This window comes from Scyliorhinus torazame, chromosome 1, assembly GCF_047496885.1.
Source record: "Scyliorhinus torazame isolate Kashiwa2021f chromosome 1, sScyTor2.1, whole genome shotgun sequence".
In the NCBI taxonomy this organism is placed as follows: Eukaryota; Metazoa; Chordata; class Chondrichthyes; order Carcharhiniformes; family Scyliorhinidae; genus Scyliorhinus; species Scyliorhinus torazame.
In genome coordinates, this window is record NC_092707.1 from 376,213,116 (window position 1) to 376,236,266 (window position 23,151).

Sequence of the window (23,151 nt, forward strand, 5' to 3'; positions counted from 1 at the left end):
CCTCTTCTTTGAGTTGATTGAGCCAGATTCTTGGAGCTATTTTTCCTTGTCATTTTCTTAATGTTTCAATCAAACTGTAGCTAACTATGTTCAGTTTTTGCACCTGGCTACATATTATATAGTCCAACCATGGCCGGGATTCTCCCGGAATCGGCGGGGTGGCCCGTACTGGTGCCAAAGAGCGGCGTGAACCACTCCGGCATCGGGCCGTCCCGAAGGTGCAATTCCTCCGCACTTCCGGGGGCTAGGCCAGCGCTGGAGGGGTTGGCGTCACGGCAACCGGCGTCGAAGAGACTCCGCTGGCCGGCGCGAGTTGGCGCATGCGCAGAACCGTTGGCGTGTTTCCAGCGCATGCATAGGGGGGTTTCTTCTCCACGCCGGCCATGGCGGAGCCCTACAGAGGCCGGCACGGAGGGAAAGAGTGCCCCCACGGCACAGGTCCGCCCGCAGATCGGTGGGCCCCGATCGTGGGCCAGGCCACCGTGAGGGGCCCCCCCGGGCCGGATCCCCCCGCGCACCCCCGAGTACCCCGCTAACCGCCCTCCAAGCCAGGTCCCGCCGGTATGAACCTTGTCAATTTCACGCTGGCGGGACTGGCCGGAAATGGGGGGGCCGCTCGAACCATTGGGGCCCGGAGAATGCCGGGGGGGGGGGGGGCGCTGCCAACAGCCCCCGCCCGAAAACCGCTGCCGGAGAATTCGGCAGCCTGCGTCGGAGCAGCGGGGTGGGATTCACGCCGCCCCCCACACTGATTCTCCGACATCCCGCCCAATATCTTTGAAATTCATAGACATTTACAGCACAGAAGGCGGCCATTCGGCCCATCCTGTCCACACCGGCCAACAAAGATCTGACTTCACTAGTCCCATTTCCCAGCGCTTGACCCTTGACCCTGGAGGTTATGGCAGCACACGTGAATAATTAAATATTTTTCAAATGTTAAAAGCGTTTCTGACTCGACCACCCTTTCAGATAGTGAGTTCCAAACTCCCACCACCCTCTGGGTGCAAAGGTTTCTCCGCAATTCCCCTCTTGGCCTTCTACATCTTATCTTAGTTATATGCCCTTTAGTTATTGTCTCCTCTATTAATGGAAAAAGTGCTTTCCTATCCACCCTGCCTCTGCCCCTCATAATTTTAATTTGATGCACCTCTATCAAACTTCACTGCTCCAAAGAAAGCAGCCCCAGCCTATCCACCCTCTCCTCATAGCTCAGAACCTCCAGCCCAGGCAGCACCCTGGTAAATCATTTCTACAGTGCAGGGGGCTGCACGGTGGCGCAATGGTTAGCACTGCTGCCTACGGAGCTGAGGACCTGGGTTCGATCCTGGCCCTGGGTCACTGTCTGTGTGAAGTTTGCACATTCTCCCTGTGTCTGCGTGCAAAGATGTGCAGGGTTGGCCATTCTAAATTGCTCAATTGGGAAAAAAAATTTGATACTCTAAATTTTAAAAAGTATATATTTCTGCAGTGCAATCATATCCTTCCCATACTATGGTGACCAGACTTTAGATCATCCTCTCCGTTGTATTCCTTCCACAGAACAATCTTCACACATCTGCCATCATTCATGTTTCCATACAAAATTCTGAATTTTGTTTTGTTCAGTGATTTGATTCACTGAACGTTTTGTGTAATCCAGTTTTCTTTAAAGTTTCGCTCCTGAGCTTTAACAAGCGACACCTTACTAGCACCATCTTCATTCACTTTCTGAATACGGTGTCCCATTTCACCAATGAAGGAATTGTGCGAATAGGAGAAACAGGAAAAAGAGAGAGGTTCATGTGCTCACGAGTTAACATTTTTAAATACTTTTCTTTTTCTCTCCAGGTGAACGACTCCCAAAGCCAGACCAAGGCAAGATGCGTTTCCATAAAATTGCAAATGTTAACAAAGCATTGGATTATATTTCCAGCAAAGGAGTGAAGCTTGTATCAATTGGTGCTGAAGGTAATTTAATTGGAAAGATTTATGCATGGCAAAAAGTAACACTAGAGGCTTGAATGATAAATGAAGCAGCCGTGAGGCTGCTCAGATAAAAGGCCCAGGAAATTTGTCTTCAATCATTGGTCCACAAAATAACTACCTTTTTCTGGCAGGTACAAGGCATCCCTCCCCCGCACCACCCTCACCTACCCAACCGTGGGATTGAGTCGCCTCCCTTCCTAGACCAATGTCTACCAGCTGGTTCAGTGTCAAATCTGCCCTTACTGACGCCAAGCCAGTTTGGTGCCCACATCTTGCCGACAGCATCGCAATAACACCCAAAGCCAATTTTGTTCAGACTTCACACTGACTGGGACCAGCCGCTGTGCCAATACTTCACCATCTTCTCACTTGTTTTTGGGTGCAATTCAAATTTGTCGAACAATGCCTGTGTTGAACGTGCCGCACTCAGATCATGTGCACAAGCCAGCTATGTGACCTTTCATGTTGCCGGACTGTCTGGACCTGTTGAGTTTGTCATCAAAGTATATTTATTCCATACTTATAGAACATAGAACAGAGAACAATACAGCGCAGTACAGGCCCTTCGGCCCACGATGTTGCACCGAAACAAAAGTCATCTAACCTACACTATACCATTATCATCCATATGTTTATCCAATAAACTTGTCCTTTTATTCTGATTGCTGGGGTGTTATACAGTGACAGTTGAGATACTTCACAGTCTTGACATTCAAACTCGACGATGAACAATTGTGACGAGCATTCTGAGTCTGAATGAAGACCAACAGTTGTTTAGTGGGACATTTAAAAAAAATTTTAAAACATTTTTTAAGGGGGAATTTAGTGTGGCCAATCGCCTACCCTGCACCTCTTTTTGGGTTATGGGGGTGAGATCCACGCAGACATGAGGAGAATGTGCAAACTCCACACACAGTGACCAGGGGCCAGGATCGAAACTGGGTCCTCGGCTCTGTGAGGCAGCAGTGCTAACCACTGCCGCCCTAGTAGGACTTTTTTTGACGTACAGGTTTATTGCTCTCACACGGCTGCTTGACTGTCGTACTTTAATTTTCTCTATTGTAGAAATAGTAGATGGGAATTTGAAGATGACTTTGGGTATGATTTGGACCATCATCCTCCGTTTTGCAATCCATGACATATCTGTGGAAGGTAAGTGAAGTAAGCTTCTAATTGCAATCCAGTGGGGCTGGTTTAGCACACTGGGCTAAATCGCTGGCTTTTAAAGCAGACCAAGCAGGCCAGCAGCACGGTTCAATTCCCGTACCAGCCTCCCCGAACAGGCGGCGGAATATGGCGACTAGGGGCTTTTCACAATAACTTCGTTGAAGCCTACTTGTGACAATAAGCGATTTTCATTTTCAGTGCAACCCATTCAAGGTTTCCTGGGGAACCTGTTGTGGTGCTGGAAACATTAGCAGATATAGATTTGTATCTATCAGATTTCAAAGTTCTTGTGGGATTCCCAGAGGTTGAATATCTTCTTGGGCGGTGGGGTCAAATGAGCAGCACCCCATCAACGATACGTTGTTGGCATAACTGAACATCAGGTGCTACATATATAACTGGCGGCTGATGCAATACTGCCAGTTTTGCGCCACTACTAGAGACAAATTCCACCCCCCACCCCACTCCAAAGATCCCCACAATAATTGCATGTGCCCTTCAGCTATATCTGTTTTTAATGTGGTGTGTAGAAGTTCCCTTGGTTGTGCTCTAGTTCTAACCTTGAGGCTTCATGGGGATTCACAAGAGCTTTCAACTTTGCTGAGGGTGTAAGTGTGGTGAAGGTGGATTGTCCACCCATTGTACATTCTGCCCAATATTTGTTTTCCACTGACTTCATGAGCATAACGACAGTCAATTTATTGTCCTCCACTAAACAAGTCTTAGGATGCATATTTTACCATATAAATTTGAATTTGCATCCCAAAGACATTTTGTCAAAAGGAATTGGACAGGGAAGCAGATGCCAAGTCTCGAAGGGAGCACCATAACATTTTTAAAAATACTTTCTAATCATCTTATTGAATGTCCATTTTTCCCTGATAATGAGTACATGTGAAAAGGCTGATTTTTTTTTTCTCACAGAAACATCCGCCAAGGAAGGCTTGCTGCTTTGGTGCCAGAGAAAGACTGCTCCCTATAAGAATGTAAATGTGCAGAACTTCCATACAAGGCAAGTTAAGGCTTAAATGTAGAAATAATTTGCAAGAGAAATAAGTGTTAAGTTTAATGTAGTGCGTGCCAGAAACGTGCACGTTGAATTGTGCGCTGCTATTCAGGCACTTAACTGGACTGCGGCATGCTTTCCCTACGATCAAGGATCCTGGGTCGGAAGTCCTGACCCACCCAAGATTTGGCAGCTAATTAGAGGTGGAGAGGCAGTAATTACTGTCAGTACGAGACCCCTGCGAGACCACAGATCATCATTGGATCCACCGCAGGCTTAATCAGGGTAGAGGTGGGAAGGTGGGAGTTTCCCAGCCACCACCCTTTCCCACCTGATTAAACGCACCCACACACAACTCGCCATGGGAAAGGGCAATAAAATCCACTCATAGTGCTGGATTTAAGTTTGAAAATTTGAGTTTGGAGGGGGCTATTTAGCACAGGACTAAATCGCTGGCTTTGAAAGCAGACCAAGGCAGGCCAGCAGCACGGTTCGATTCCCGTACCAGCCTCCCCGAACAGGCGCCGGAATGTGGCGACTAGGGGCTTTTCACAGTAACTTCATTTGAAGCCTACTTGTGACAATAAGCGGTTTTCATTTCATTTCATTTCATCGGAGTCAGGCCTTTGTTTGAATCTGAAATGTAGTGGGGTCCATGTCAATTGCATCATAATGGGGATTGCCTGTTTCCCTTCTCGCACCTAGGGGTGCACAAGACGGACTTTCATCTGTTCCCGTGGCAAGGTTTTTTTCCTGGAACAGGTTGCTAGCCTGCCGCCAGAGACTTGCTTGTAGCTTGAGGAGGGGCCACTCTGCATCAAGCAGGCTGACCAGGAGTCTCACCCACTCTTACTGCCAGCCATTGGCATGTGTTGGAAGGATTTTGCCAGTTAATGCTCAGCCTGTTTGGTAACATTTTGGACGCACCTTCCTTGGCCCTAAAGTCCCAGTGTGGGACTCGAACCAGGAGCTTCCGGTTCAGAGGTAGTGACCTCCTGTCATATCGGCGATGAATTATCTCCTGCTGCAAACATCAACAATGATTCAGCCTTTTCCTTTTGCCTCACATGCAAACAGCATCTTCTAATTCAGTGGTTCTCCCAAACCTTTTTGGTTGAAGGACCCCTTTTCAAATGGACCCCCATCGAAGTCATAATACTATAGAATACTCATAATACCTGCGCAGATTTGTTATTTGCCACCCTTTCTTTCATTTTAAGTAAATATTTTTTTAAAAACCCATCTTCAAAATGGCTGAACTCGCCTATCACTCACCAACAGCCACCATAACTGCATAACTGAAAGATCTTTCTCCTGCACTTAGTGCTCCTTTGCGTATGCTTCCTTCTAGATGTGAGACTGCCGGTATGCGAGTTAGCCTCATTTTGCTCCCTCTCCCCCATGAGACCATAAGACATAGGAGATGAATTAGGCCACTCAGCCCATCGAGTCAGCTCCGAGGAAAAGAGGTTAAGCCCAATTGTTGGAAGGAGATTGTTGTACATATACTTCTAATTAGGGGCTAATATTCACACAATCAGTTTGTTGATGAATGTAATTTTTCTAATCATAGAAATATAATTTAAATACAGTAAGCCTAACTCCCTTTATCCTAACATGCATTAATAGATTTGAAAAAAATCTTGTAAAAGCTGGTGGTCTTTTTAACTTTTCTGTACCCATTTTGAAAGTTGCTTTTCTTACTTTGACATGTTGGGAATTGCCTCTGCAATATGGATCAGAACCAATAAACAGGCAAGACCGTATTTGACCTTCTGAAAAAGGAGAAGTTACGTGGACTGATCGTCCTCAGAATTAATGAAATAACCATCTTGGTGTTTTTTTAAATTCATTCATGGGATGTGGGCGTCATTGGCGAGGGCAGCATTTATTGCCCATCCCTAATTGTTCAATCTTATTTATCTCCCAATTTGAGGTTTAATAGTTTCACAGCAGAAACAAAATGTTTGTATATTTTTTTAAATGGATATTAATTTTAATTTGTTTTGAAAGTGTAATTAAGAATTAATGAATATATTCTCATTATTTCAGTGAGCTAATAGGGAAGTAATAAGGATGGTTTAACATATTTAAAAAGGTTAGCACATCTGTGTATCCTGGTGCTCATCCACTTTGGTGAGGAAATTCTCTTTGTAGGGTGAAACAAGAGTTTGATTGAAACAAGGTGCTATAATTTACATTAAAATTTTTGTTTACTCCTCTCATTGTAAAGCTGGAAAGATGGCCTTGCACTCTGCGCGCTCATCCACAGACATCGACCTGACCTTATTGACTACTCCAAGCTACAAAAGGTAATTTGTCTGATTGACAGCATGCTGATGTGCAGCATGTGCTCCTTGCTTTTGTTGCATGGCTCTGCAGGAAGAGGTGGCCTGCATTAACTAAGTTGGATGGCTCTGAACACTACACGTAGCCAGCTCAACCTGATTTCCAAGGTTTCTTAAAAAATAAGACTTGAGTGCTCTGCGTATTTGCTTGATTGTAAACTATATTTATGTCCCCACATCCCATTGTATTAATCCATTGGCATTGATGATAATATCACTGTTTGAAATGTGACAACAAACACCTGCCACTGCCACTTCTGCAGATTTTCCCAATGTAATATTCCTGCTGGTGGTATCTGCCGTTACTTCCTGGTGTTTTGTGATTCTCCCCTTCCTACTTCCTCCTGCATAATATCACAATAAGTGGTGCACATTGTAGTTAGTGGTCTTTGCAGTCAGTTGGCAGGTTGCTTGGGTCAGCTAACCATGGGCGTCCGTGCAGTGGGCAGATGTAATGGGAAAGAAGGTTCAAACTGAATTAGAATTGCATACACAAGCAAGCAAAAATTCTGGAAGTGTATAGCATCTGTAAAGAGAAGAAGCAGGTTTCGACAGTGTTGGTTCTGACAAAGGGTTGTTTCCAAAACAAGAAACCTGTTTTTTTCCTTTTATGATGCCAGCAGACCCTTAGCATTATTCAGCATCTTCCATTTATGTTTTGTATTTCCAGAATTTGCAGGTTCTTTTTTTTTTGTCATTTTATACAACAGGATACATACGGTTTATAATCTGTAATGGTTTTAAAATTAACATTTGGAGACATTTATCTTCATTGATTCCCTACAATTCAGAAGGAGGCCATTCTGCACCAACCCTCTGAAAGAACATCCTACCTAGGCCCACTCCCCTACCCTATCCCCATAACCCTACCTACCTAACAGATCTTTGGATACTCAGGGGCAATTTTAGCATGGCCAATCCACCTAATCTGAACATCTTTGTACTGATGCATTTTCTGTAATATGTACCCTTATGCTTTGGAAGTGCTTGGTAGTAAATTAGTATGGACATAGAACAGGAAGTTCTTAATGGCGTCTGCATCTCCCAGCCTGTCCACTTTGAGAACTCGTGCAGGGATATTAGGAAAACCAAACCTGGTCAAAATAATTCTATATACCAAACTCTCTGCTCTTTGAGAGCATATCCGAGTTTGGTAAATAGGCTACTTAAAAGTGGCCCGATGAGTTTATCGTCACCAATTAGCAGAACTATTTTACTCCTCAATCTGTCTTGTTTATTGCTCCAACCATTTACCAGTAGAAGGGGTCTCAAGTAGATCATCAGTTCCTGTGTTAGAAGGGCATTTCAGGGCCACACTTGAATTTGCACACATTTTTGCCTTAAAAGGCCTCAGTATAATTAAATCAGAAAGGACCTTTAGGCTATAATCAAAATTGCTGCCTTTTTGTAGAGCCCAGGGGTACAGTAAGCAGAGCAACCATGCACTACTGGACAATACAAGTCCAGATTGGGACACTGAGATATGCTTGCAAACATTTACTTCACATCCCGACCACACAAATAACCTGTTTACTACAATTTGGAATGAATCTACAGTCAACCATGTGTACAAGTTAAGTTGGAAGGTAGATGTCATTGTCATAGTTAACAAAACTGACGCACTTCTGTCTATTTTTCATACTATCTTGCTGATCAATTGTCTCTAATTATTTTCATTTATCACATCAGACATGTTACTATCCTATTTCTTCTCTCTCAATGCATGGTTTTTGATCTACCCTGCTGCCTCATTGTGGCTGGTTCGGTGTTGCCTATGCATGTAGCTGGAAAAATGGATGAGCATTTAATGCCTTCATTCACAGACACAGACCTGATCTGATTGAGTATGACATGCTGCAAGAGGTATTTAACATACACCTGCCTTATTGTAAAAACATTCTTTAGTGTTGTTGCATGTTGCAAAAGCAGTCTACTGGGAAAGCTACTGGGGTAGGTTTTAACTTCGGGCAATAGTGTAAAGTTGGTGATTGTGAATCAGCTACCTGTTTTGCACCTTCTGCTTTAACTTGCCATTGATGTCCGTGGCGAATAAACTACTACCCCATCACACCTCTGTTTTAGCATTTATGACGTATGTGAGCTATATCCAATCACAAATAGAATGCTTCATTGCTTGGTGGTACTCTTGTGGTTTATAGTTGGCTGAATAAGACTGCTGACAGAAGCAGCCAGTAAGAGGATTGTACAGGTAATGCTGCACATGTACCCAGAGTTCATTCATTCTCCATTATGGTTAATTTCTGCACTTGTTTCTGGTGCTCCGTTGAAATAGCCTTTTGTTAACTTGAGAGGGAGAATAGTCTACTGCAAGAAATCATGGTTTCTGTTGAATCTCTTTGAGAATATCATACAGAAAAGAAAATTCAAGTTTACACCTTGGGTATATAACTGTACACAGTCTCAGATGTTTTTTACAACAGCGACCTCTTGTTCTCAATAACATATTCGCCTATCAGCAAAATTACATGATGCCTAGCTTAAGCAAGCTGTGACTGTCCATACAGTTTCTTATATCGGCAGCATTATTTAATTGGTCACTAACCAAAGCTGACGGTTGTGGTTTGCAAATGTTGCACTTGGCTAGAATTGCAATTTTTTGATCCACTTGCCAATCGAGTGGCCAAGTAATTTGTTGCCGAAGTTCAAATTGTTGAGTAACAAGATTGTCTTCCACATATAGGACGATGCCCTTTACAACCTGAACCTTGCCTTGGAGGTTGCAGAAAAAGAACTGGATATTCCTAAGATGCTGGATGCAGAAGGTAATATGTATTTCAGTACGGAAATCCTGAAATTCCCAATGTAACTGGAAATCAGAATGACAATCTAAACATTGGAGTAGAGATTGGACCTCATTGTGCCTGATTTCTCTTTGGGAAATTGGTCATCAATGAGTGGAGCGGGTGGTGGACCTGATCCATTTACGAGTCTTCAACGGCCAATTTGAGCCATCAGCAAAAGATACTTTTTAAAAAAAATCTCAAAACGTTGCTGTGGAGCCAGGAGGAGCAAGAGTACTCGTTTGACTCTGCGATACTTGCAAACAGCCTCTTAACCCTCCACATCCAAACTTGCACACTTTCAGTTGCCATTCCAACTTCCGCTCACTGATCTTTCTTTAAGATTGGTGCTACCAGTAGATTGAGAGAAACTGGACAGGCCTCTCTGTTTCAGAAACTTAAGTGCTCCCACCAGCGAAAAATCAGAACTATGTCCCGCTGGCGTGAGGAGGGTTGCCGAGATGATATTCTCACATCTTTACGATGCAGAATTACGCAGCGCGGTAGAACAGTGGATAGCATTGTGGCTTCACAGCGCCAGGGTCCCTGGTTAGATTCCCCTCTGGGTCACTGCCTGTGTGGAGTCTGCACGTTTTCCCTGTGTCTGCGTGGGTTTCCTCTGGGTGCTCCGGTTTCCTCCCACAGTCCAAAGACGTGCAGGTTGGGTGGATTGACCATGCTAAATTGCGCTTGGTGTCCAAAAAGGTTAGGAGGGATTATTGGGTTATGAGGATAGGGTGGAAGTGAGGGTTTAAGTGGGTCAGTGCAGACCCGATGGGCCGAATGGCCTCCTTCTGCACTGTATGTTCTATATCTGCAAACACCCCGGTTTCCTGCACTTACTGGTCTTGGGCTGCCATTTTGAATGAATGTCCCGATTCCAGCAGCCATTGACAAACCCACCTCCCCCCAGCCCACCTCCCCCCAAAATGCAAATGTTGACTCCCCCACCCCCCAACCCCTCATCAAGGAGGCGCATCTATCCCCACTGCAACCAACCCCCCCCCCCCACTCTGGAAATAGGTCACTCCCCCATACCACGCATGCATGAGGGTGATCCGAGACCCACACAACCTCTCTCTCAAACATCCCCCGCATTTAGGCCCCCCCCTTCGGGTCCCACCTTCTGGCATGGGCAACAGTGCACTGCCCCCTGGCACCATGGCACTGAAACCCTGGCAGTGGCACCCAAACCTGACACGCAGGACCCCGAGGGGGGTCAAGGAGGTTAACTCATTGCTCAGGTGCCCCTATGCCACTGTCAAGCTTCAGTGGAAGGGTCCCCCAAGGTCCTGGGAGTTGGGTGAGTTCGGACTGTGGATGAGGGGTTGACACCGCTCCTCCTATGAGATAGGGTCCCATGTCTGGACTGTACCTTCCAGCACTTGGTAACCTGAAGATCACGATTGACGTGGTCACCTCGAGCAGCCTTCTGTTCAGAATCATCATCCTTGTCTCACTTGTTCTAACTTTGAAGTGGCCTTCTCATCTGAACTGCTCTCCCTGACAGCTGATGAACAAATGAACAGATCAGACAATTCATTGAAATTCAGCCAGGAGTACTCTCCCTTTCCTCCCATCCGCTCCCTCAACCCTATACATTTAAAACTGCTGCTTTTTGAAGTGTCTGAGCCTTTCTTGAAAACCCTTAATACTTGAAAAGCCTTGAAATCCCCTGAGATCCTTTGAAATGCTCAGAGCTCATTCAATTTCACAGTGCTGGATCTTTCACTAGCCTTTGATTGACAGCTTAATGGTTTAAACACAGCAGGCTGGAGGTTATTTTATTTATCTTTCCCTTCACACTTGAATGCATCTGAAATACCATCAATTGATCATAATCGCAATGTTTACATAAGCATTCTTGTTCTGATTGACAGCTGCTGACCACTTCGACAATGCTAAGTGCTTTCTGCGGTTGTAAAAGAGGCAGTGAAAACACTTTTTTTTTTAAAAAAACACTGGCCCCAAAAATCCACAGAGGAGCAATATTTGTGGTCTTCCTGCTCCTTTAATGCTGGAATATGGGATGATAAAAGGGAATGTTGCAGGCTGCTTGATAAATGGATCCAAATTATTTGTATTCTTTCTTGCAATAATGTCCCTTGCCCTAAAACCCTGTGCAAAAGCTGGTGGTGACCCCCGTGTTACACAGTCCTCGTCTGCCTTATCATAATGGATAATGATTTGTTGTTGGAGAAGTGCATGCCTGTTGTTGAGCTGATGTACTTAACTGAGGCAGTAGACAAACAAATACCAGCATCCTCGTAGCAGCTTGTCGTGCTGTGAAGCATTCTCCTTCTCACTGGTGAGTATACAACTATCCAGTGAGCAATGGCTGGTACAGAACCATGCACGAATCAGCTGGATGTGAATTATCTGCTTTTGTTCATTGTGCGCTTGAAATTAAACGAATGACCACTTGATTTACCCGGGCCCCTCTTGTCCAAAATAAGTTACAGTTGACTAGTCTTATTGGTAAAAAGTAACAATTTTCTTTCTAAACAGTCATTGTAGATGCAGCAAGACCCGACAAAAGGGCTGTTATTACTTGTGTCTTGTTACTACCATGCGTTTGCAGGTGCACGGAAGGCGAGGTCAAAACCTATGGGCCCCAGACCTTTGTTAAACTTCAACCTTCTGATTTTCAGCTTCTACATCTCCCATTCTGTCCGATGATGGGATGCTCATGTGACTTTTCATGTTCCTTAATTTGTTTCAATCACCTTTTCTCTTTTCAATGGCTTTAGATCCTGTTGTCTTTTTGCCGTCTGATCAATAAGTTTTTTTTTCAAGTGTTACTGCAGTTGTCAGCATTAAGCTGTTATCTCCATCGACAAACATTCTTCCAATTCCTTCTGATCTAATGTACATTAGAGGCATCTTAACCTAATTGATGGGCCGGTTGACACCAGCATTCACTCACTCGCAACTCGCTCACTCACATGCACTTACACATGAATTCCCTGCACCAAGGAGGTTTCTGAATGAAAGAAGCATTTGATGTAACAATGGTGATTTCCTCTTAAGAGGCCTCTAATAAAATTAGGGCTAAATTTTACTCTATTCATTAATTTTAGCAGCGTTGTAAGAAGGGACAATGTAAGTGGGGGAAATGGTACTGGAGAAAATTAGGAAACAAAGAAAGCTATAGTCCTGTATTCCTTCCAATGGCGAACATGGATTGCTGCATTCCACCTTGTTGATCCCATCCGTGTCCTTGTGCTTTCCCTCCTCATTAGATATTGTGAACACACCCAAACCTGATCAGAGGGCTATCATGACGTACGTTTCGTGTTTCTATCATGCTTTTGCTGGAGCAGAGCAGGTACTCAGAATGTTGTGTTGGCTGCGGTGAATTTGGTGCCTGCAAAGTGCTTATTTGTATGTATATATGAGTTGTGTTTCATAACCAAAGAATGACCTTATTCCCCAGACCTTGATGTTAGTACACTTTCATGCGGACACATTGTTAATAACATGTTTTTGTGCAATAAGAGACGGGTGTAGACAGAGTTAGTGCAGCCAGGCCAAAAATTATAATCACTTGTAAAGTGCTTGTAAAATTTCTGCATTCGAACAATTTGGATCAACAGCAAACTTCATAGTGCAGTTGTCATGAATTGCCAGTAAACAGGTGAACTACATGGTTTAATATTCATTGGGCAGAACAGGAAGCGGGTCCCAATTTAGATCCAGTTGTGCTGAATTAAGTGATTGCCGTCATGATCGTATGAGGACTAGAAATGTTCTCAATTAACTTGGATTAGGGGAGCAAAACCTGATGCTGCCTGGCATATGCCAAGTGGGCGAGAACAGTATCAGTCTCGGCTCTGATGCCCTCCGTGGCCAAACAGCACTTATTGTCTTGAGTTCTTATGTGAAGAATGGGCAGTTGGTTGATGTACTGGACGCTCCGATGCTCTTTCGAGCGTGAAATTTGAGCAAGAAGGATGAATGGTGAGAACATAGGACAGGAAGAAATTGAGTCTGTAATACAGCAGTTCACATTGTATGTTTGCTCATGTGCCAAATTTTCCAATCTGCGTTCCTGTTGTGTGATACTTTGTACTTGGAGCTCAATCTCACAATTCCAGGGCTCTTTTGAGTTTGCATTCTGCTTTAATATTTACTCGGCACTCAATTGATAACTAGTCAATTTCCCTTTACTTCCAAAATTTCTTAGATTTGGGAGCAGTCCCTTTAGATTGGAATTGGCAAATGTAACACTTTTCAAGAAATGAGGGGAAGAAAAAACAGGAAACTATAGGCCAGTTAGTCTAACATTGGTCATTGGGAAAATGCTGAAATCTATTATAAAGGAAATCTTAACAATGCATTTTGAAAAGCTTAGGGTGATTAGAACAAATCAACATGGTTTAACTGAAGGGAAATCCATTTGACAAATGTATTAGAATGCTTTGAAGATGTAACTAAAAGGGTAGATAAGGGGGACCAGTGCATGTACTATACTTAAATTTGCAAAAGGCTTTCGATAAGGTATTACAGGAAATGTTAATAGGCAAGGTAAGGGGTCATGGAGTTGGGAGTAATATATTAGCGTGGATAATTAATTTACCAAAATTCACTAGACTCTGGGGTGGTCCTGGCGGATTGGAAATTAGCAAACATGACACCACTGTTTAAAAAAGGAGGAAGGCAGAAAGTGGGTAATTATAGGCCAGTTAGCTTAACTTCAGTAGTAGGGAAGAACTATCATCAAGGGAGAAATAGCGAGGCATCTGGGTGGAAATTGTCCCATTGGACAGATGCAGCATGGGTTCATAAAGGGCAGGTCGTGCCTAACTAACTTAGTGGAATTTTTTGAGGACATTAACAGTGCGATAGACAACGGGGGGCCAATGGATGTGGTATATCTGGATTTCCAGAAAGGTTTTGACAAGGTGCCACACAAAACGTTGCTGCATGAGATAATGATGCATGGCATTAAGGGTAAAGTAGTAGCATGGATAGAGGATTGGTTAATTAATAGAAAGCAAAGAGTGGGGATTAATGTGTGTTTCTCTGGTTGGCTAGTGGTGTCCCTCAGGGATCAGTGTTGGGCCCACAATTGTTCACAATTTACATAAATGTTTTGGAGTTGGGGACCAAGTGCAATGTGTCCAAGTTTGCAGATGACACTAAGATGAGTGGTAAAGCAAAAAGTGCAGAGGATACTGGAAGAGGGATTTGGATAGTTTAAGTGAATGGACTAGGGTCTGGCAGATGGAATACAATGTTGACAAATGTGAGGTTATCCATTTTGGTAGGAATAACAGCAAAAGGGATTATTACTTAAATGATAAAATATTAAAACTTGCTGCTGTGCAGAGGGACACGGGTGTCGTAGTGCATGAGTTGCAAAAAGTTGGTTTACAGGTGATTAAGAAGTCAAATGGAGTTTTGTCCTTCATTGCTAGAGGGATGGGGTTTAAGACGAGGGAGGCTATACTGCAACTGTATAAGGTGTTAGTGATGCCACATCTGGAATATTGTGTTCACTTTTGGACTCCTTACTTTAGAAAGGACGTATTGGCGGTGGAGGGGGTGCAGAGGAGATTCACGAGGTTAATCCCAGAGTTGAGGGGGTTGGATTACGAGGAGGGGTTGAGTAGACTGGGACTGTACTCTTTGGAATTTAGAAGGGTGCGCGGGGGCGGGGGGTGGGGGGGGGGGTTCTTATAGAAACATATAAAATTATGAAGGGAATAGATGGGATAGATTCGGGGAGGTATTTTCCACTGGCGGGTGAAAACAGAACTAGGGGGCATAGCCTCAAAATAAGGGGAAGTAGATTTAGGACTGAGTTTAGGAGGAACTTCGTCACCCAAAGGGTTGTGAATCTATGGAATTCCCTGCCCTGTGAAGCTGTTGAGGCTCCTTCATTAAATGTTTTCAAGATAAAGATAGATAGTTTTTGGAGAATAAAGGGATTAAAGGTTATGGTGTTCGGGCCGGAAAGTGGAGCTGTGTCCACAAAAGATCAGCCATGATCTCATTGAATGGCGGAGCAGGCTCAAAGGGCCAGATGGCCTACTCCTTCTTGTTCTTATGGATAGAGGATTGGTTAACCAATAGAAAGCAGAGAGTGGGCATAAATGTGGGATTTTCAAGTTGGCAAGGTGTCACTAATAGAATGCTGTAAGAAAAGATAACATGGTGGCACAGTGGTTAACACTGCTGCCTCACAGCGCCAAGGACCCAAGTTCAATTCCAGCCTTGGGAGACTGTCTGTGTGGACATTTGTACATCCTCCCCATGTCTGCGTGGATTTCTTCCAGGTGCTCTGGTTTCCTCCCACAGTCCAAAGGTGGATTAGGTGGATTGACCATGCTAAATTGCCCCTTGGTATCCAGGGATGTGCAGGTTAAGTTATGAGGTTACAGGGATAGGGTGGGGTGGACGGGTGTGTGGACAAAGGTAGGGTGCTCTTTCAGGGTTCGGTGCACACCCGATATGCCAAATGGCTTTCTTCTGCACTGTAAGGATTCTATGAATCATTGCTGGTGTTGCAGCTATTTAGAATCTACGTGAGTGACTTAGACGAAGAGACTGAGTAATATATCTAAGTTTGCTGATGATAGAAAGCTAGTTGGAAAGGTAAGCTGTGGGGAGGACACCGAGAGGCTGCAAATATATTTTTGATTCCATTTGATCTATGGAAGCTTTGGGATAAATGTATTTTTGTTTGAGCAATAAATTAATGTTCTGTTCACTTTAGGAATTTTGTTTGTGATTTGCCATTTCCCATAACAAAGTGTAGACTGTGGGGAAGTTTGAACTCCGCGTTAAAGAAGGAATATAATGTGGGCAAGTGTGAAGTTATTCACTTTTCTCGTAAGACTAAAGAAGCAGAATTTTTTCAAAAGGTGTGAAATGTGTAAATATTAATGCTCAAGAGACTTGGGTGAGCTCGGGCAAGGAAGACAGAACGTTGGCATGAAGGTACAGCAAACAATGAAGGTGAATGGCATGGAGGCCTTTATTGCCAGGGGATTAGAGTACAGCAATAAAAATGTTTTGCTGCAATAGTACAGGGTTTTGGTGAGACAAAGCTGGAATTATAGGTTGGATTTTCTGGCCGTTTACCCAGGCAGGAATTTATGGTCCTGCAAATGGCTCACCCCCAACCATGAGTTTCGCGGTGGTGTTTATTTCTTGGTATAAAATGGATTATTTACGAAATATGTTCTACACTCGTTCCCTGGTCCCTAATAGAGGGGAAAAAGTGTGAGCCGAAGGAAGGGATAGAGGTAGGGAGGAAGAAGGAGATGATGATGAGGAAAAGGAGACAGGAGGATAGAGAAATGAGGATTGGGATAGGTAGAGAGGGCAAGACGCGATGAGAGGAATGGAGGGGGGGGAATGAGAGATCAGAAGGAGGGATTTCCAATGGCTAAAACAGTGCTCAGTAGGGGAAGACTAAGGTGAAGACCAAACAAATCACTTGGCTCTCCACCCCATTATGCCTCGATCCACCCCCCCCCCCCCCCCCCCCCCCCCCACACACACACTTTCCCTTTCCACAGAAGTCAAAAGTGATGTCAGTTTTGGTTTTGAGAAGGCTGTAAGGCTGTATGCGAAAGCAGGGACTGTCACCCCTCCCCATTCCTACACCTCCCATGGTAAGTCGCTCGTGTAGTGAGATAGGATATGTGCCCAATTGGAGGCAGGTTGTTCCCCAACTTCTGACCCCTTTTCTCCAGGGTCAGTATATCCACCGAAAAGCTGTGGTAGTTTTAAACTTGTGTTAGAGAAGAACAACCTTCGCCATTACATAAGTTAGACATCAAGACCTACCTCATACCGGAAAAGCATGCACACTTATACCTTACTAAACATTTTTCTTGATAATAACAGATTACTAATAACATTTAGCATTGCCAGGGCTTTTCAGTTATTGATTAACATTTTAATGATGATTTACATTATTTTCACTTTTTATATTCTAACGTGGTACAAACATATTTTTTGGTTGCATTTGTGGAAGCTTTGGAATAAATGTATTTTTGTGTGATCGAAAATTCATGTTTTGCTCACTTTTGTAATCCTGTCGGTGGTTTGCCGTTTCCCGTGGCGAGCACTCATTGGTTCAACTAAGCTACTCACTTCCCAATACTGAATTGCCTTCATGGGCAAGAATGTGCTCCAATTGCATTTTGCTGTTACGTTTTGTGCCAACGTATTTTTGTCTCAGGTGTGGCTTGTTTTTCACTATAGGCCGAGATGGCAGCAAACCGGATTTGCAAGATTCTGGCAGTGAATCAGGATAACGAAAAAGCAATGGGAGAGTATGAGAGGCTGGCCAGTGAGGTAAGCTAAGAGATGCTCCAATGAGACTAAATGAAATTTTCCTTTTTTCCTATATCACTATTCAGTGGAGTTCAGATTGATGGATTGCCAACTGAATCTGACACTTTGCAGAGGAAGAATAGTGAACTTTATAATCAAAGCCTTAAATGTACTTTTTGTATGTGGGGGGAGAGAGAGGCTGGATGCAACTTTGACCCTAGAGACAAATTGGTTGCTGATCTGAGCTGCACCTCTGTTAAGAGGCAACAAAACTAGGAGGAGACAACCAAACAACTTTTGCCTGGCTCCATGTTTCGCTACAGTCCCGGTGGCTGGTCAGACCCACATTGGTGTACATCTGAGACTCTTGGCTCTCCACCCCATTACACCACCAGCCCATTACACCACCACCACCCCCCCAACCCCCGCCCCGACTTTATACCTTTCCAGCTGCTGATGTTGTAATGGTAGTGTTTGTACGTTCTCCCCGTATATGCATGGGTTTCCTCCGGGTGCTCCGGTTTCCTCCCACAGTCAAAAGATGTGTAGGTTAGGTGGATTGGCCATGCTAATTTGCTCAATCGTGTCCAAAGGTATGTAGGTTAGGTGGGTTTACGGGGATGGGGAGGGGAGGGGGAGTGGGCCTAGGTAGGGTGTCTATTGATTGCTTCATTATTTTAAAATAAACACTCTTTCATTCATAAAGTCCGATCAACAACATTTACATTCCTTCAAGTGCTTAATTCCATATAAAATGAGCATTTATATTCATAACCCCTCATCAAAGACATGGGGCGGGATTCTCTCATCCTGTGGCAGAGTGTCCACGCCATCGCGTTTTACGACGGCGTGAACGGGCCGCTCCCAGGACTAATTCTGGCCACTAAAGGGGGCCAGCACGGCACTGGAGCTGTTCACGTTGCTCCAGCTGCCGATCCCGGCGCGAACAGGGCGCCGCCGGATCCGCGCATGTGCAGTGGCACCGGCGCCAACATGCGCATGCGTTATGGCTTCCGTCAACGCATGGCCCCAACACAACATGGCGCAGGACTACAGGGGCCGGCGTATAGGAAATGAGTCCTGCAGCCAGAGAGGCTGGCTCGCCGATTGGTGGGCCCAATTGTAGGCCAGGCCGCATCGGAGGTCCCACCCCAGGGCCGGAGGTCCCCCCCCGACCCTTCTACGAGTTCCCGCCGGCTGAGAGCAGGTGTGGACGGCACCGGCGGGACTCAGCGTTTTCACGACGGCCGCAGAATGAAGAGAGAAAAAACTGCCAAGCTACAGTAGAAGGGTGGGAAATTGGGCTAACTGAGTGGCTCTTGCAGAAAGGCAGCATGGACATGATGGGCCAAATGGGCTCCTGCTATGCTGGAACCACTCTACAGTCCTATAAGTCCCCATAACGTCTTACAATGCCTATGACCAGGAATAACAGTATACGATCCAGTATGTACCGATATCATGGCTGTTCTCTTTTGTAGGCAGAATTGTAGAAGGGGAAAAATATACTTTGTAACTATGATTTTAGTTTTCCAGATTGTAGTGTGGACTGGAACAGTTAGGTTTAAAAAGTTTAATGATTTATCAAGTTGCTCTGCCTGCTTGCTTGCACATCTGTAGGTATAGTTTCCTATAGTTGCTATTCGGTGGGAACAGAAGAGTCTATGTGAGTATAAAATTGAAAATTTCCTGTTGTACTTTGGTGAACATTGGAAATAAATCCTTGGTGTTGCAAATGGGGTGACTGAGGGCAAAGGTATAAGTTTGGACAAAAGTGCTTGAATATGCATGATGACTTTGGTGTGTGAACTTGAATTTCTGTCTCTGTCAGCTGCTGCAATGGATTCAGAGGACCATCCCCTGGTTGGAAAACTTATCCCCCGAGAAGACCATGCAAGCCATGCAACAGAAATTGGAGGATTTCCGAGACTACCGTCGTTTGCACAAACCTCCCAAAACCCAAGAGAAGTGTCAGTTAGAAATCAACTTCAACACTTTGCAGACCAAACTGAGGATCAGCAACAGGCCAGCCTTCATGCCCTCTGAAGGAAAAATGGTTTCAGTAAGTTTACTAAAATTCTTGTGGTAAATGTTTATCTTTGGTAAGCTGATACCATAGAATTTCAATTTGCCTGCCAGGGGTAAAATTAACTTCACTTATAAGCTGCCCTTTATAGAACAACCCAATTTTCAGTGATAGCCGATGTCAACATCATCACAGATATGTGAAATTGGTGAAAACCTGGAGCCAGACAGTATTGGTAGCTGACCTCATTTGCACAGTGGGGGTCAAAGTAATGCTCTGTTCGTTGCTGAAGTTAGTTTTTTTTTTCCAGCGTGTGCAGTATTCACTTATCCAGTGTAGCGCACAAAGACTCCGCGAGACGAATAGAGTGAAGTCGATGAGGCTTTATTAAGCGTGTCTGTTCCCCCGCAGCTCGATAGTAAACTGGCCTGCGGGGGAAGACTCCGGCTTCTTATACTCCGCCTTCAGGGCGGAGCTAGAGGTCAACGGCCAACCAGGACCCGGGATCTGTCAGCCAATGACATTAGGGCTTCCAGTCCCACATGACCCCCAATACATACTACCACATCCAGGTAATAGCTTCTGCTGGGATTAAATGGAGCTCTGTGAGACCTCCGCTGAGTTTTGTTGGCTGAAGTCTTCAAAGATGTGAGTCATTGATTGGGGCGCACCACAGCTGCAGTGCAGGTTCCCTGCAAGGCCCCACTTGTGCTGATTTGTTGCACAAAGACCAGTGCAGAAACGGTTGAGGAGTGCCCAATGTTGGTGTGGCAGGTTGAAGCCGGGTGGGCGGGCTGTGGGACTTGGGATGAGGAAGTGGTTTTTAATGGTGGCGTCTTGGTTCCTTTCCTGTTATCATAGGACCTCTGATGTTATCCCTTGACATGGTGGTCTTAGCCATATAGGCTGGCATGATAGGAGGCAAGCACCAGGTGGATTGGTAAGGTCCTTGTGTAGCGGCAGGCTTGGGTTGATGTAAACCGTCTTCAGGAGCTTTTTTTGCTGCAATCTGCTGCCTTATATGAGCAGGATGTTGCACAGGCTTGGGTTCCAGGGGAGTTGATTGATCTGCATTGCTGTGTTGAGCTGAGTATCTACAAGACTGGCTGGCATGGTGGCACACTGGTTAGCACAGTGCCAGGGACAAGGGTTCGATTCCGGCCATGGGTGACTGGAGTCTGCACGCCTGCGTCTGCGTGGGTTTCCTCTGGGTGCTCTGGTTTCCTTCCATAGTCCAAAGATGCGCAGGTTAGGTGGGGTTACAGGGATAAAGTGGGGAAGTGGGCCTAGGGAGAATGCCTTTGGGATCAAAATCGGAAGGCACTGGAACACAAAGAGAAACCTCGGAAGGACCGTCATTTTTACCGACTGCACCCTACCCGCTAGTGAGAGTGGCAGCATATCCTATCTTTTAAAATCATCCTCCATCTGCTCCACCAACCGCATCAAATTGAGCTTGTGCAGGGCCCCCCAGCTCCCAGCCACCTGGATCCCCAAGTACCGAAAGCTCCTTTCCGCCCTCTTCAGCGGTAGCTCGTCTATCCCCCTTCCCTGGTCCCCTGAATGCACCACAAAGAGTTCACTCTTCCCTACGTTGAGTTTATACCCCGAAAAGTCCCCAAACTCCCGAAGGATCCGCATGACCTCTGCCATCCCCTCCACTGGATCCGCAACACACAACTGGTCATGGGCATAGAACGACACCCGGTGTCCCCCCACCCCCCACCCCCCCTCTATTTCCTGGACTCCCTCTGTGTCATGGCCAGCAGCTCAATTGCCACAAGGGGGATAAGGGGCACCCCTGCCTCGTCCCCCCGGTACAGCCAAAAGTACTCCGACCTCCGCCGGTTCGTAGCCACACTCGCCACCGGAGCTCTATATAGCAGCCTGACCCAACTGATGAACCCCTCCCCCTGCAACACTTCCCAAAGATACTCATACTCCACTCGTTCAAAGGCCTTCTCCGCATCCATAGCTGCCACTACCTCCGCTTCCCCCTCCACCGAGGGCATCATAATCACATTGAGGAGCCTCTGCACATTTGTATTTAGCTGCCTACCCTTCACAAATCCCGTCTGGTCCTCATGAATCACCCCCGGGACACAGTCCTCAATTCTCGTATCCAGCACCTTTGCCAGCAACTTAGCGTCAACATTGAGGAGTGAGATCAGTCTATACGACCCACATTGCAATGGATCCTTGTCCCGCTTCAGGATCAGAAAGAAATCAGCGCCCTGGACATTGTCGGGGGCAAGGTCCCCCCCTCCCTCGCCTTATTAAAAGTCCTCACTAGCAACGGGCCCAGCAGGTACACGTATTTGCTGTAGAATTCAACCGGGAACCCATCCGGCCCCGGGGCCTCCTCCGCCTGCATGCTCCCCAATCCTTTAACCAGCTCAGGGCAGCACGGTGGTGCAGTGGGTTAGCCCTGCAGCCTCACGGCGCCGAGGTCCCAGGTTCGATCCCGGCTCTGGGTCACTGTCTGTGTGGAGTTTGCACATTCTCCCTGTGTTTGCGTGGGTTTCACCCCCACAACCCAAAAGATGTGCAGCGTAGGTGGATTGGTCACGCTAAATTGCCCCTTAATTGAAAAAAAAAATGAATTGGGTATGCTAAATTTATTTTAAAAAATAAAAATAAAAAAATAAAATAAAATTTTTAAAAATCCTTTAACCAGCTCCTCCAGCCCAATCGGCGCCCCCAAACCAGCCACCTCCTCCTCTTCCACCCTCTGGAACCTCAGTTGATCTAGGAATCGTCGCATCCCCTCCTCCCCGCTGGGGGCTCAGACCTGTACAGATCCCCATAGAAGTCCTTAAATACCTCGTTTATTCTCACCGCACTCTGCACCATATTCCCCCCGCTACCCTTAACTCCACCTATCTCCCTCGCTGCCTCCCTCTGACGAAGCTGGTGTGCCAGCATCCGACTCGCCTTCTCCCCATACTCATACACCGCCCCCTGCGCTTTCCTCCACTGTGCCTCTGCTTTCCCCGTGGTCTACAGGTCGAATTCTGTCTGGAGGTTCTGTCGCTCCCCAAGTAGCCCCTCCTCGGGGGCCTCTGCATAACTCCTGTCCACCCTTAAAATCTCCCCCACCAACCTCTCCCTCTCCCTCCTCTCTCTCTTCTCCCTGTGGGCCCTAATGGAGATTAGCTCTCCCCTGACCACCGCCTTCAACGCCTCCCAGACTACCCCCACCTGCACCTCCCCGTTGTCGTTGGCCTCCAAGTATCTTTCAATGCACCCGCCCGCACACCCCCTCATCCGCCAATAGTCCTACATCGAGGCGCCACAGCGGGCGCTGGTCACCCCCCCCCCCCCCCCCCCCCCCCCCCCCCCCCCCCCCCCCCCGCCCATTATCAAGCTTCCTACCTCCAGATCCGGAATCCGAACCAGCATGCGTTTCATAAATCTGGCATCATCCCAATTAGGGGCATATACATTCACCAGTACCACCCGCACCCCCTGCAACCTACGACTCACCATCACACATCGACCTCCATTATCCGCTACAATATTCAGTGCCTCGAACGACACCCG

At 45.9% G+C, this 23,151-nt stretch overlaps 1 protein-coding gene across 1 annotated transcript in view; it reads left to right on the forward strand.

The window, feature by feature from the left end:
• The window catches only part of LOC140426652 (alpha-actinin-2-like), an 89,379-nt gene that overhangs the window by 60,548 nt on the left and 5,680 nt on the right, over positions 1-23,151 (forward strand). Inside the window, exons 3-10 of the mRNA XM_072511739.1 lie at positions 1,831-1,950; positions 3,034-3,120; positions 4,060-4,147; positions 6,375-6,453; positions 9,191-9,272; positions 12,533-12,618; positions 17,511-17,603; positions 19,414-19,644. Of these exons, the coding sequence (XP_072367840.1) occupies positions 1,831-1,950; positions 3,034-3,120; positions 4,060-4,147; positions 6,375-6,453; positions 9,191-9,272; positions 12,533-12,618; positions 17,511-17,603; positions 19,414-19,644 (866 nt within the window). The remainder of the gene's footprint in view (positions 1-1,830; positions 1,951-3,033; positions 3,121-4,059; positions 4,148-6,374; positions 6,454-9,190; positions 9,273-12,532; positions 12,619-17,510; positions 17,604-19,413; positions 19,645-23,151) is intronic.